This window comes from Schistosoma haematobium, chromosome 5 (genome assembly GCF_000699445.3).
Source record: "Schistosoma haematobium chromosome 5, whole genome shotgun sequence".
Lineage (NCBI taxonomy): Eukaryota > Metazoa > Platyhelminthes > Trematoda > Strigeidida > Schistosomatidae > Schistosoma > Schistosoma haematobium.
In genome coordinates, this window is record NC_067200.1 from 6,871,787 (window position 1) to 6,887,336 (window position 15,550).

Genomic DNA, 15,550 nt, shown 5'->3' on the forward strand with positions numbered 1-15,550 from the left:
AATATTTCATATTTTCGGTTTTGAAATCTATCCTGTTTAACAAGGAACTAGTACAGTTAAAATTTGTTCTAAATCCCACATTGTTTACAACTGTTTGTTTCTAATGCTTTCAGTCAAAAAATACTACATAATGTGTAAAACTAACTTTAAATTTTGTTGTATTGTTAGTTTACTCTTACATTAATAATGATGTACTGTTTCATTGTAGTGAACCGGTTGACTTTAGTCAATGTGAACCACAGTTGGTGGGATTTCACGATGGGGTTTTTGATAGTTCATGGGAGATGGAATATGGTCGTGAATTAATGGAAGATGATCCAGAAGTAAAGGATGATGAGGGTGATATCGACGACAATAATAATGATGATAATAATAATGCTAATAGCACAACTGACTCTGCCAATAACGATTCTCTCAATTTAACTTCAAAAGTATCCTATTGTGATAGTAGTCAACCTATACCGACGTTTAATAAACAAAAGAACTATAAAAAATATCAATGTAATCCATCAATTTCATATGCTAATGAACCATGCGTTTATTATTATTCATCCATTGAACAAGTAATGTATATTCGTGAATTACTATCAACTGAATGGGAACCATGGCTTTGTTATCGTTTAGATGCTTTACTGCCTAGAATGCGTAATGAAATGGCGATTACACAGAAACTGACTGAATCTGGTTTCCTAGATTTTTGTTCATCAAGACCAAATTATAAATCAGTTTCAATTAATAATAGTGATTTAAATCAAGGTTGCAACTTGACAGCTGATAGTCCAGACACAGTGTATGTTTATTCAGTATTGGAAGTTGAACGAGGTTAGTTCTTCACCGAAATTATTCGTGTAATTATTCTTTTATTTCATGTTTAGGCGGTTATACTTCTATTTTTTTAAAAAATGAAACTTACATTCACCATCCAACAGAGTAAGGTTCTCAGTACCTCAAGTGTTATAGTTCGTTAAGGTGTTGAACCAACGCAATTGAGTGTTGTGAGTGATATATTCGGATCTTAGTTCAGTCGAGTTCTGATCTCAGCACCTTGGAGTAACTAGAGCCCTGATGAATACCGAATATTTGAATTGGTCAGTCATCAATAAACGTAGCTAGAAACGTTCACATGTAGTTGGTTCTTGGTAACTTACTGTAATTATCAGCTTCACCTCTAGCAATATTAAGACCCTGATATTTAATATCAAAGTATGGATGACTCCCCGAATATATTTGATAGCTAGATTGCTGTCTCTTAACTGAGCTCTCAAGGAAACTCCCACTGAATGTGGTCAGAATAGCTTGTATGTTCATTCTTCTCAAGCTTACACACCAATAACCTAATCTTTGGAGCATCATCCTGCCTACAAAATTCTATTCTAATCGTATCTTCCAAACGCTTAAATCATGTAGAGAAGGATCATAAGTGAATTCAGGAATACTATTGGCAACACCACTATTAGGAGTAGCTGAAATAATGTGGGAATTGTAACACTGGATATTAAGCTGCTGAATCAGAACCTCAATCAACCGCATTTACATGTTTGGCTGCCTCTTCTGCTGAAGAATTCGATTAAGTTGATCATCTGAGATCGGCATCTTGAATTCAATTTCTTTTTTCCTGTCGTCAGTATTATAGCTTACACCACATAGTATTCCTTAAACACAGTACTTCATTCGATAAGCTCTGGATCAAAATAAGTGTGAAACGGACAAAAGTATGTTCCAATATTTGAAGCACCACAGATATTATTGTAAAATCGTCAGGGCGTATTTAAAATCCATGCAGGGACCTAGTACCTTCTGAATTCATTCGCTAGTGCTAATTAGTTGGAAACATATTAGTCAACGTGCTCTGATTTAATTGTGACTCAAGGATTTGATTGTCAGAACTATCCTCGTAACACAATCTGGTCGAACTTATATGAAATAAAGCATTTTTCAATAATATATTTAATATTTGTTGAATTTCTCATTAAGATACTATTACTTCAAGTTGAGCGGATAAGTATTTCTCTTCAATTAATTGGAGAAATATTTCTTCTCTAAACTCATGCATCCAACATTTTCGACCAAGCTGAAATCAGAGCTGAACAAAATCCGAGTATTATTTTGATTGAAGCAAGGTGTTTCAAATAGGTGCCGTACATAAAATTGTATTCGATTACTGTCAATGCAATTATCGCCAGTGAGAATTGATACTTTTTTCTTGTCAGAAGTCATATTATAACACAAAGGAAGCTTGTTTATATGTAACTATGTCGTGTAATTCTTTGTTAACTATTTCACAGGATTTCAACCAATTTATATCTTTTATCTTGATCCGTTCAACTTCCAGTTGCTAAGTCTAAAATTCGAACCTCACTCCACCTACCTCGGTTTGTTTGCCAGCCGTGTTGTAGCATCACCAGCTCTCACATTTAAAATTTAGCTTTAAGTCATGTAGTCGAATATGTACCTGAGTAGCTGAGATTGAGGAAAGTTAAGATCCTACTTTATATTTCATATAATGTTTGTATTGACTCATCATTCGGACATATAATTTTATTTGATTAGAACCTATGAATATATATTTGTTGTCTTCATTACACCTTATCGCTACTTATTACTACAGCATCAGCTTTCGTCCCAATAGATTTCTATATCAGTCATGATCATCAACGTAGAGTTTCACGCATCTATGCTTAGGGCCAGTTTGTCACGATGAGATTAAATGAACAAAATGAATAGTAAAGAAATATAAATAATGTAATAACAGTGATAGCGAGAAGATTAGTACAAAAATATAGGATGTAAAGATATGTATGAAGGAATACTGTAACCCAAGATCTGGAATAGAATAAACAGTACATCTGCCCCCAAATGCCGTGGTACGGCCGAGAGTGGGGAGAGTTCGCTCTCCTTCTCGAAATCCTCTCACATAACCATGTGTATATAGCCTCTGTTACGGAAGTCCTACTCACTGCCTTCTCGTGTCGGGGCTGTCGTTTACAAAATTGAGAGGACGAAAAGCGAATGTCTTGCGCTTTAACTCGGTTGGTGGACATGGAGAGTCCACTAAGGGAGTTGGAAAACCCTGATTCCAAACCAATGGTGCACATGGGCTCTAGTATCCTGAAGGAACAAATGGCGTATGAACCAATCATTGGTCACCGGCTACCATGTGACTGCATCTCCTTATGATGCTCCACCGCCTTGTGGATCAGACCTTCAGGTCGAGAGCTCCGAGTGTGGTCCCCTAAGAAAACCACCTGTTTCGGTTTGGGCACCCGGGCAGTATCACAGCCCTCACACATAGCAAATGAGATTTGTGTAGTGCATATGTATTTGGTGCCTCCTTGTACCAATATATATGTGTTAAAATTAAAACAACATGCATCTGAGACATAATAACCGATTCTGAGTCATGTCACACAATGTCTATTGCACTAACCTCATTTAGGTAGTCTACATCTACCAACATGTTTCAAAACAGCAGCCAATGGCTTTATAAATATATGCTACATTTCTGTTAGACTGTTGTCTAGCTCTTTTCTGACTTATTCCTACATCGACTAACACCATCTTCATCAAGGTGAGTAGGCGTAAGTGATACGTAACGTGTCATTTATATCATGCGCTCTGTGATGACTATGATTCTTTCTACGATAGAGTTTTAATCTTAACAGTGAAAAAGTAGCACTAATCTTTTGTTTTCTTTTTCTTTTGATAATAGAAATGTGAGAGTTAGTAAAAATTTTTTATCACACTTTGTTTTTGTTTTCGATAACATTTACAGCTTCTTTTAAAAAGTCTACTACATCGATAAAAACTCACGGTGAAACACCAGATTATCCTAAAACGAGACTTGTAAGTCTTTTTTTATGGTAAAATTTATCTGATAATACATACCTGTTTTCATTCCTGACCTTAAAAACTAATGATAATAAATCATAAAACTTGGTAGTATCCGTAATTTCCTCGTGTCTGTGTACCAAATGATACATGTAGAGTTACCAAAGGTTACCAAAGCTCTCATCTATATTGCTAGTTCAGGCATTTCATTTCCAGTCATTTTGTTGCTTGTTTAAACCCAACGCTACTGATTAATGTTTCAGCAGATTGATTGTATTTTTAGCTTCTAACAAAATATGTGTACAATACCACAAATGTGCATAATATTATTATCCAATTACAATAAATTGAGAAATAGTGGCTTAGTGGTCAATGCTTTCAAATTTTGGCCACTAAATCCCAGTATCTAATCCTACTTCATCTATTTCTGTTTGGCCGACCGGGTAGCGTTATGTTATGTTTGAAGAGTTTACGAGATCACCTAAAATCGGTGGACGAAACAAAGGATCAGCGACACAATGACAAGACAAGCTAAACTACTCTGATGCGTCCCAGCCCTGCTAACTAGAGAAAAATCTTTTAATATATTTTTACGTCTAATGATCAAAGAATAATGACCATTGTCATATGTATCAAATCCTTCCTAGTGCTGATCGGATTATATCAATCAATTTATGATATGTATGAGTTTAAATTAATCTCTTATTGTTTTCTCTTTAAAATGCTTAAGGCTTTTAATCAATACAACCCATAGATAACCTGTGTTTTTTGTAGGCTATCGCAGCTTCTAGTCTACCATCAGCGGATGTACCTATCTTTCCAACTTTACCAAAACAATTACCGGCTCTTTTGAATAAACAGCCTTCGGATCTTTCTGCATGTCTGATTCTTACAGACGAGAATAGTTGTATTGTGGGTAATGGAGACCAAGTTATTACTCATATGGTAAAAGAAACTTCTGTAAGTGTTATGTTTGTTTATTTTGCAATCACGATTAAGAGAATAATAATAATAATAATAATAATAATAATAATAATAATAATAATAATAATAATGCATCACTGTCCGCTTCGATTCTTAACTTTAATGGTATTAACTAAATTTTGTTCTTAGTCCTTGTAATATGATGTTTTGCCCAGTTCTATCATACCTTGTATTATTGTTTTAAAAGGAAACTATTTGTTTGGAGTATTTCTTACTCTATATTTGGTCACTTCCAAATGCTTAGATCGTTATTTTAAATTTTGTACTCACACATCGCTAGACTGACTCAGTCATGAAACGAACTACTGGAATCAAAAATCAAAACAAGTTTTCCTACAACTTTAATCATTCTACAGTTTATACTGCGGGACCGACCTTATTTAAATAGCCATTGAAATATAAGGGTCACTGGATAGTTGTTTCATCCCAGTATTCAACTCCCCAGCAGTAAGCATCTACGATCTTATCAGGTATCAATGCTATAATTTAATGCCTCTGCAAGCCCTTAAACTTTAGACTACCTGATTGGTCGTAGCCTCTCACTGGTTATTCTGTTAGTATAAAAGTGATAAGTTTATTCATCGAGCTTCTTGATAGAGCCTGACAATTATGATTGAAATGTTTGTCGTTGTTTAATCCATGGTTTCTCATCAGCTTATTGGTATTTTTGTTAATTTGTCATAAAACGCTAACTCCATGGATTAAAAATGCACCTCAACAATTAGATTCGTGTTTGTACTATTCACCATCTATTTTTGTAACTATATGGTAGTATCATTAGTCTTTGAATAGCGGGTGCAGCTCTGAGCATATCTCAGTGTGTCTGCACGTGATTACTTGGATGAATATGTTTGTTGGTAGTCATGTTATCTACTGCGTAAAGATTATTAAAAGGACCTGCTTTATTCGTAATGTAAAAATCCAATTCCAATTGACCGTCATGCTATTTATTTATTTCTCCCTCATATAACGGCATAATTTTCTTAATCAGTCGAATAAAGGCAGTTTTTAATTTTGTATGGATCTTTACTTTTGATCAATGAAATTGTGTGTCCATCAGATTTCATTGTAACCAAGACAACCACGAAGTCAAGTAATGTTAGGTTTTTCATGTGCTGTAAAATTTATTAGTGCTCATCTGGCTTCAGTATTTCAATGTATAAGGCGCCGAGATTTGAAGTGAAGAGTGTTGCGTTCAAGCCTCAATCTAAATATCGACACAAGGATGGAGGTACATTCATCTGACTAGTCCTAGTTAGGAAAAAACACACTTTGCTCAATTCTACCTCTAGTCACAATTCATATATTTTAAAGAAGCTTATTGCAACCAAACTGTATTGAGACTGTCCGTACAGGACGAAAATCTGCCAATAAAGACTGATCATGCTTCAATCACGAGTGCCAACTGCAGGACAACTCAAATCCTTACAAATAATCGCATACTAATTCTTTGGTACTATTCTAGTATCGACAGAAAAGTCAGTAATAGATGATCCGTAGTTGAAGGATTTATTATAATAAGGTTCTAAATTAATCAACTAGTCCCTTTATTTGTTTTTTTTTCTTGTTCTTGAGCTTCATGCAGTCCTAGGTTTTTATTATATGACCCCTCTTACTGTGTTACGTTTTCGAAAGTAGCCGTCAGGAGATCGCAGATTCAGCTTTCGTGTTAGTCAGCACTCGTTAATAAGCAATATTTACTATCCTGAAAGACATTGGTCCTCTCTGTGGGATCCGAAACCTCGTCACTCAACTGCACTCTGAGACATTATCACTAGGTTATTCAGGTTGCGATAGCTTTAAGACACATTTAAAATTGGTTGATCGTTGAGTAGTGACCAATATTATGTTTTTCTGGTCCTTTCCTTTTCCATCAATCAGGTTGCAATGTAGCCACTGGTCTAATTGATTTGACTTTTCGTCTTAAGATGTTAAGTGGTTGGAGATAGGTAGGGGAACCTGAATCTAAGTTTTTTACTCGAGGAAGTTCGTCAGTGTTGTCTTGTACTACATATTTTTTATCAAAATTAATCTTATCTTTACCTATCAGTAGTTAAAACTTTCAAATGGTAACCTATCAGTGTTCGCTTTCAATTGTTTAAATGAATGGATACACTACTGATCATTTGATAATAAATCTGCAGTAATGCAATGTGGGTAATTTTTAACTTTACATGGAATTAAATCACTCATATGATTTTCCTTGCTTCCGTCCCCGTCCTTACCAAATGAATCGATATCGGAAGTTAAGTCATTTGTCCAACAAAATAGGCTTTCTTTCCCTAATAAAATAACATACTTGTATGTAAATCATTCAGTACAAATTAAACATAATTTAATTTCATCATAAGTAGTTTAAAAACATAAACTTTATAGGTCACTTGTTTGCCAGCGAATAAGGGTTTTCTCATTCAGCGCGTCACAATCAATGTAGTAAAGCCTAGCACAAATTTGCGTTACGACAGCACATTATCACAATGGGGTGGAATTAACAAGATCATTCACAAATAATCCGAAATAGTGTATCAATCATGATGAAAAAAATCTAAAAATCGCGAATATGTTTCGAGAAGATGAAATGAGAAGTTATTTATTAAGGAGTACCGGAAGTCGACTAGTAGATTCGTCTAGCTGTTTGTGATATGCACTGCTGAGGAGTCCCATACTAAAATGAAACGGTCGTTCGGTGCTTCCAGGTTTTCAATGGTGGTCTAACATTGACCGGTTCGTAATTATAGTGAAACTCAATAATCTCCACAACCCTATACTGATAATGATCACTTTTTACTTACTTAAGGTTATTTTTCTTAGCTTTAAATAACATTACACATGGATTGTTACACTAAGTATAATTATGTCAGAAAGTCAATTGTTTAACTTTCATGTTGTTTATTTTAAGTTGTATAAATTTAACCATCACTTATGCTACATTTTATCCTTTTAGGATGATGACGTCGCAACTTATCCACCGACAATATTAGAACCTCAAGAAATATCTACCTTACATATGCTGATCGATCCAGATTGGTTACCGAATTCCAATGAATGTTGTTTACTAGCCTATCGTTTTTCAGATGAAGGAAATTGGCGATCATGGACAAATTTATATACGTCTGGAGTCTGGACTGGAGAAGAGTGTACCGCCATGCCGGACAGTCACCGAAATGATGATTTAAGTGAACTTAAAAGAACACCAAGTGGTACAAGGAATTCAAATGCTGTAAATAATAATAATAATAACAATAATGGTAATAACAGTACTGTCACTGCAGATGATCTGATATCAGATAGTGTAAATGTTGCGTTGACACGTGCACAGCATATGGAAGAAAAAGAACGTCGACGGTTATTGTCGAATAAATTCAATGTAAGTGAATTATGTACAGATATGTGGGCGTATATCGATCCGGTAGAATTGTCTAATAATTTCAAACTCGTCAGAGATATGATGGCTAGTGTTATTGAATTACCTCAATTCAGTGATTTTGATTTTACTCGATACGAATGTTGGCCAGCTAGTCCACACCAACTGTTGAATTTATTACGATTGACACTTTGTCATTTCGAATCAAAAGTAAGTAAAGTTTAACAATGTTTCTTTTTTTTGTATGCCGTGATTTTGTGGTCAATGTATTCCAGTTTAGTCTGCAATGTTCCGAATTCGAGCCTTGCTCTGTCTACTTCGGTTCGGGTCACCGAGTCGTGGTGTCATTGACTTTCACAATTAAAGTGCAATTCATACCTAAGTACCTGGTAAATGAATGGACTATTTTATGTGTACATACTTCACTCACCCCTGTCACCAAACTTATAAATCTCTTTTTTAAGTATACTTTTTTATTATACTCACTTTTCTTTATCTCCTCACAACCTCATTACTATTCGGTGGAGCATTTATTTTTGGCTTCCCCTTGTACCACTCTTTATCTGTTCAAACAAATAAATAATAATAAGTATATACTATTTTACAAATATCCATTATTAATCTCACAGTTCATTACAGCATAAAGATTATTTGATTCAGTTTCCAGCATATATTCATACGTGAGTTTTATGAAATCTGTATGGCACAGCCAGGATTCCATCATTCCTGCTATTCTGTATTGTTATAAAGTTGAATTATTATTATTATTAACTCATCAGTTAGATATAGATCAGCGTACATAGTTTTGAGCCACATTGAATGTTAGCGCTAGAAAATCTACAACCTTTTCACTGAAACGGTAATAGATGGAGCTCGAGTTCAAACCCGTGGCTTAAAGTCAGCCACCATAATCATTGAGTTAGCACTTCGCTAAAATAGCTATTCCAGAAATCGACCTAGATTTTCATGTAAAAGTTGGAGATATTCACCACTATACTCTGAAGGAGCATAGTTGAAGAGTACATACCTAAATAACCTCTTATTTTCTTTGAACATTTATGTCTATGCATTATAGGAATGCTTTATCGAAAGTATTTTGTATACTATCTTATTTAACTAGTTTATATCACCACTCTTTTTGACAGCAGAGTGTTATGTATTTATTCTCAAAGTTTCACTTCATTACATCTTTTTTGTATTCCATTCCCTAATGTTGAAAAAGTATTATGGATGTATGGATAGCATTAATTAAAAGTAACAATTGTGAATGCTGTGTTAGGGGATACATTCCTAACTGTATATGAAATCTTTTGAAAATATCCTCTAATACAAAACGGAAGTTTGATTTGCTCTTGACTTTTTCTCGATGTGTTATGTCGTCACTAGATAGAATACTTTGACTGCAATACTTCACTTGACTCCTGCCAAATCAGAATAAGAAACGAGAGTGAATGATATATATATATATATATATATATATATATATATATATATACCACTACATGCTTCAGTTTGAGAAACTGAGTAGTTTCACTACCCCTCGTATGGCACATAAATCCAATATTCTTTGCTTTAAATGTTTTTTTCTTAATGAAAACTAAACTTATATCCGAATTTAAATTGATTTTTCCTCCACATTGTATTGAAAGCTGTTTTCTTCATTCTCTATAGTTTAAATTTTTTTTCTTCACATTTTAGATTCCACTAGCATTTTACACTCCAGCTTGGCGAGCTCATCGTACAAATTGGATTAAGGATGTTTTACATTCTAAGTCTCCATCTGATTTAGCATTTTTATTGGCCAGATTAGAAGCATCCATTCGTTCTGTATGTTTTCAACGCGTCTGGTTCAATTCACTTGGTATGTTCATAATGAATTTGGTGATCTACACCATTTTCATTGATATTATTAGTGAAATGTGTTAAAGTACTAATGTTCATCATGGTTATGGATTTAAGAATTCTGCTATGTATAAGTTATATGCTTCGCACTTGATTTGTTCGTTGATTCAATTTTACGAACGGTTTATTCAGACAAGTAGAAGTAAAGTGTAGGGTTTTACGCTCTCAATAATTGTATTTACATGCTGGATAGGTCAGTGGAAATGTTTTTTTGAAAAATTACCAGTGTTTTTTTTACGTTGCAATAGGTCATTTAACTCTAGAACGTATGACAGCTTCTCAAAGGGAAGAAGATAAGCGTTTACGACAATTTGATCGTTTTAGTTCAACAGTTAATGGTGGTGTTGGTAGTAGTAACATAAATCCAGCTAATCTACCAACAAATCTTATACGTACAAAAACTCCTCGTCCAGTCAGACATACTGTTTGGAAGACTCGTGGTGAAGAATATCGTCGTTTAGGTGGCGATGGTTGGATGTGGCTAAGTGCAACTCGTAGTAATGCTGGTCGAATGGCTGAACATGCTGTACTTATCCACCCTCCAATATCCTCTGGTCGTCAGCTGGAACTAACTGCTACTTTATCGGGTAATCGTTTATTACTTCATCGTCGTGGTAATCCACGCGGTCTCCAACACGGAATTGGGTGGGGTGTTTGTCCTGAGTATTTACAAGTGAGTTCCCCTTATATATTTTTTATTTATCAGAAAATTCATGATTATTTATTCAAAACCTAATCGTTGTGAGTGGTGAATAACGCTTTCGTCAAAGTCACACAGGCATGACTTTGTCACGAGAAAACATTTGTTGTTAAATTTCCACTATTTTTGGGTCATCTTGAGTGCTATTAGCGAAATTCAGGCGGTTGTCACAATTTCCGGTTGCCCAGACTGTGGAAGGATACTTTTTCTTGAGGTGTCTGCAAAGAAAACAGGGTTAGATATAGTCTTGGCTACCTGGAAGCGTGACCACAGGGCCTAAGCGACATCTAATTACAGATAGTCGCACGCGACCTTTCTGTGAGTTGTTTTCTATGTGTTGGCTTCACGATTTAAAGGCCTTACTACCCACATTTGAAATCCGTGAGGCATGTTGTGGGGTGGTATTTGTAAAGCCATTATTCTTTGTTGTATCTTCCTATTTGGGAAAGACAGCCTCACTGCGGTTTCTATTTCTTCAAGGAAACATCTTTCCTCATACCCAAATACAACCAGCAGTACGATTCCAGCTTCTAGTTTTACCGCTCTCCAACTAAGCTGCATGTGGGATCTAAAAGAATAAACATTCCAACCACTGTAGCTCGATTGCGTCATTTACGATATACCAACTCAATTAAAAAAACTGGTCATTTTTTTGTCTGTTAGTGTTCCAAGTTTATTTACCTCTATAATCATCTTTTATTATTTTTTTAAAGGATCAAATGCCTGTTAAACCACCAAAAGCAAGCGAATGTCGTGGACATGTACTACATCCAATTACCGGTATTCCATTGTATTTAAATCCTAAACGAAATCCTTATATTATTCCATCTGATGTATTATGTAGCCTAAATGAACAAATATTGAAATCTTCAACAAACAATGTTCAAATGAATCCATCGTCATCATCTCATATTGATGATGATGCTAAAAAGAAGTACCCAGACTCTGGTAATATGATCACTGTAAAGAAAGATGAAAATAATATGAATGAAGATGTAATGAATGATAATTTTGAGAAAAATAAAATTGATCAGTTAGATGGATTACATGAAAATTGTAATGCATCAGAAATCAAAATAGAACAGAGAAAAGATTCACTTTCAGGTCAGACATCATCTATCAATAATAATACAAATGACGGTAAAATAATTAATGATGACAATAAGAATCCAGTGTTAAATATTTCTTATGTAAGCTGTGTTTTATTTGTAATCGTTTACATCGCCTGTGGGCAAATTATTGAATAAATACGTTCTGTTATGTTTGAACTTTAATTTTAGTGTAATGCTATACAATTTTAATATTTCTCTCTTCAGTTGTATCATTTCCGTTAACATAGATTCATTTCCCTTCATAGTTATCAATGATGAGGAAAAGAATTGGGCGATGCCCAAAAATATTCCACGGTCAATACTTGCTATTCAGTGTTGATCAAGTTTGTCAATTACGAAATTTTTACTCATTCACTAGATACAGCTTTGTGTAAATACTACCCAGTTGCTTAAGTCATAGTAGGTGAAACAGGATTGGAAACTGAGAATCAATGTCTGAAAGTCAAACTCCCCAACTGAGTTACTGTTCTCTGATTAAGAAATATGATGTATCCTCCTAGTTAATTAGCACTTAATTGCAGTCTAGTATATTGGGGTTAAGAGTTGGTCGACAGGGATTTTTTCTAGGTTTCCTGTTTTTTTAATACTAATATGTCGTAGTAGTGAGTAGGTAATTTCATTGTAAATTAAGGTCTTAACTGGAAAGTAATACATCGTAGTCTATAAGTTGTGATACACTGTTTCAGTTGATCATTAGCAATTTATAACCTAACGCATATGTACATTTGTTTAACTTGTTGCACCACATCAGTACAGAGAGATACAGTTATCAAAATAAATAAAAAAGTTGTTGAAATAGTTGTACTCTAAGTGGTAGTGAAAAAGATTTTAGACATAGATAATATGATTCTAGAAGAAAGAATGAATTTGGAGGATAAAAGGAATATATATCAAACGACAATTAGGAATGCATCTGAGCCATTGAGATCACTATTAAGCCATATCACATAATATCCTTAGCTATTGCCTACGATTATTTATTTATTTATTTATCTATTTTAACACAGATATTGGTACAAGGAGGCACCAAATACATATGCACTACACAAATCTCATTTGCTATGTGTGAGGGCTGTGATACTGCCCGGGTGCCCAAACCGAAACAGGTGGTTTTCTTAGGGGACCACACTCGGAGCTCTCGACCTGAAGGTCTGATCCACAAGGCGGTGGAGCATCATAAGGAGATGCAGTCACATGGTAGCCGGTGACCAATGATTGGTTCATACGCCATTTGTTCCTTCAGGATACTAGAGCCCATGTGCACCATTGGTTTGGAATCAGGGTTTTCCAACTCCCTTAGTGGACTCTCCATGTCCACCAACCGAGTTAAAGCGCAAGACATTCGCTTTTCGTCCTCTCAATTTTGTAAACGACAGCCCCGACACGAGAAGGCAGTGAGTAGGACTTCCGTAACAGAGGCTATATACACATGGTTATGTGAGAGGATTTCGAGAAGGAGAGCGAACTCTCCTCACTCTCGGCCGTACCAGGGCATTTGGGGGGCATTGCCTACGATAATTGTGTTAAATTCAAAAAGCTAATCTGAGGCTACCTACAAGGTCTTATTCTGACAGATTATGACTTCTTGGATTGATACCACTTCTTGGTTTGGACAACACATCATCCAATTATAAAAGTTTATATCATCTAATTTTACCATGTTTAACTTGTACCATCTTTTTTCTTTTTCAATGAAACAATAAGACGATGTACGTCAAGGTTAATTGTTTTGATACATTATTGTACCAAAATAAGGTATTATATTCGTCCTTGCTATTTTTCTATCCTTCATTGTAGTGCCTTTCCAATCGAATTCATTTCCCTCCACCGATTGATAAGGAGCACAGTTATCCCTCCTCTTCATCATCGTTATCATCTAGTAAACGGCTACGTTTCCGTATTGATAACTTACTAGAGCATCGATATATAGCCGCTGAAAACGATAAAAAAGCTAGTTTGGCTGCATTGAATGCAGTTAGTAAATTAGAAGCAGAAATTGAAAACCTAGAAAAACGTCATAATGAAGTGGTACAACGTTTGACCACATTAGGCACGGAAGCGCAACAAGCGCGTACAGCTAAAGCACAAGCTGTAAAAGCTAAACAAACTGCTCTCCTAATTAAACCATCGCAACCATCAACATTAGCGGTAGGTGGTGTTGGTAGTGGTAATGTTGTGATGACAAACTCCAGGTTGATTCAGCTGAATGAAAATTCAAATAATACTACTAATACCACTGTTACTACTTTTGGTGGTGGCAAACAATTGATACAGCAGTCAGTATTGACCGATCAAGGTGTTCGTTACAGGTTAGTGTGTATTTATACATGTGTCTATGTAATATCTGTCTATCTATTTATGGGTTAGTGTGTATGTAGTTCTTGTCTGTATGTTACTTCTATGGGATATCTACCTCTCTATTGTGTTTATTACATCTATCTTGTCCGTAGTTAAAGCTTATCTGTGTGCATGTGTATGTATTTAATGTCTGTCTCTATCTATTATGTATTTCTAAAGCTAATTGAATAACTTTCGACTTTGTTAAACGGATTTTATTTACAAACTTTACTTGACACTTGTTCCAAGTGATGATGATACTTAGAACTGATGACGCTATTTTTACGAAGGCAGTATTTGTATTCTACACTTCAAGAAATGATAGACTATAAATTGTGATGGTTACTTATTCATTCGATATTCTTAAATATAGACACTTCGGAAAATGTAATTAGTCGAACTTAAACAACATAGAAACTGGCATCAGATCAAGTTGCCACAATACATCATCACAGCGAGATGGAATTATCAAGGTGGATATCAAATCGGTAGCAATAGTGGTATCAATGAATGTGGAGGTTGTTGAGGTTAATGTCCTCAATATCTGACTCCAAATAATAGTATCCCGTAACTGAGTATTTTAGGTAGGCTTAATCTCCTAGTAGAATTGCGAATTTACTCGAGATTATTAAAAAGCCTGAACACCAGTTATAGAGATAGTTTATTGTTAATGAATAATAATAATCCACAAGCGTACGGTGAGCAAGCACACGATGAAACAGAGTGAGTGTGTGAGTCTATTAAAAATCCATATATATTTGAGAGTTAATCGGGTGTGGATAAATTATCGATTATCTGCACATTGAAACCAATAGGAAAAAAGCTTAAGAGTTAATGTACAGACATACATTCGATCATACACACCGAAATTAACATAGTGAATTGAGTCTGAGTTACAATGACTAGATAAATGATACAATAGTGAAATGGGCTTGCCACATAAGCTCCCATCCAGAACATTGATGTTTTTATGTACCAAAAAAAATTGGATTAACATCTATGTTCGACAAAGAGATAAAGAACGGAACTGTTTTTAAAATGAAAGTACAACTCAATATGATGAGTAAGCGTAAAATTGTAATAACAGCTTGTGGGTTGAAACGTTTCATATCATGTATATACAAGTGTATATTTAACATTAATGAATTGTATCAAGTTAAAATGTAAGCATAATGATGATCCGTGGGGCCAATAAAAAAATAGTAATCAAAATAAAGTAGGATTTTTATGTGTTATAAGAGTAGTCTCAGGATTTGATCTAGATAAATATATTGGTTGCTACATACCTATCTGGCCAATGCACTCTTCTTCCTGATCTTGTTG

At 34.9% G+C, this 15,550-nt stretch overlaps 1 protein-coding gene across 1 annotated transcript in view; it reads left to right on the top strand.

The window, feature by feature from the left end:
* GOLGA7_3 (Golgin sub A member 7) overlaps nucleotides 1-15,550 on the top strand; it is a 62,065-nt gene that overhangs the window by 8,634 nt on the left and 37,881 nt on the right. The window contains exons 6-13 of the mRNA XM_051217392.1: nucleotides 209-822; nucleotides 3,773-3,843; nucleotides 4,603-4,788; nucleotides 7,757-8,386; nucleotides 9,875-10,037; nucleotides 10,327-10,751; nucleotides 11,492-11,968; nucleotides 13,688-14,199. Coding sequence (XP_051064788.1) covers nucleotides 209-822; nucleotides 3,773-3,843; nucleotides 4,603-4,788; nucleotides 7,757-8,386; nucleotides 9,875-10,037; nucleotides 10,327-10,751; nucleotides 11,492-11,968; nucleotides 13,688-14,199 — 3,078 coding nt within the window. The remainder of the gene's footprint in view (nucleotides 1-208; nucleotides 823-3,772; nucleotides 3,844-4,602; nucleotides 4,789-7,756; nucleotides 8,387-9,874; nucleotides 10,038-10,326; nucleotides 10,752-11,491; nucleotides 11,969-13,687; nucleotides 14,200-15,550) is intronic.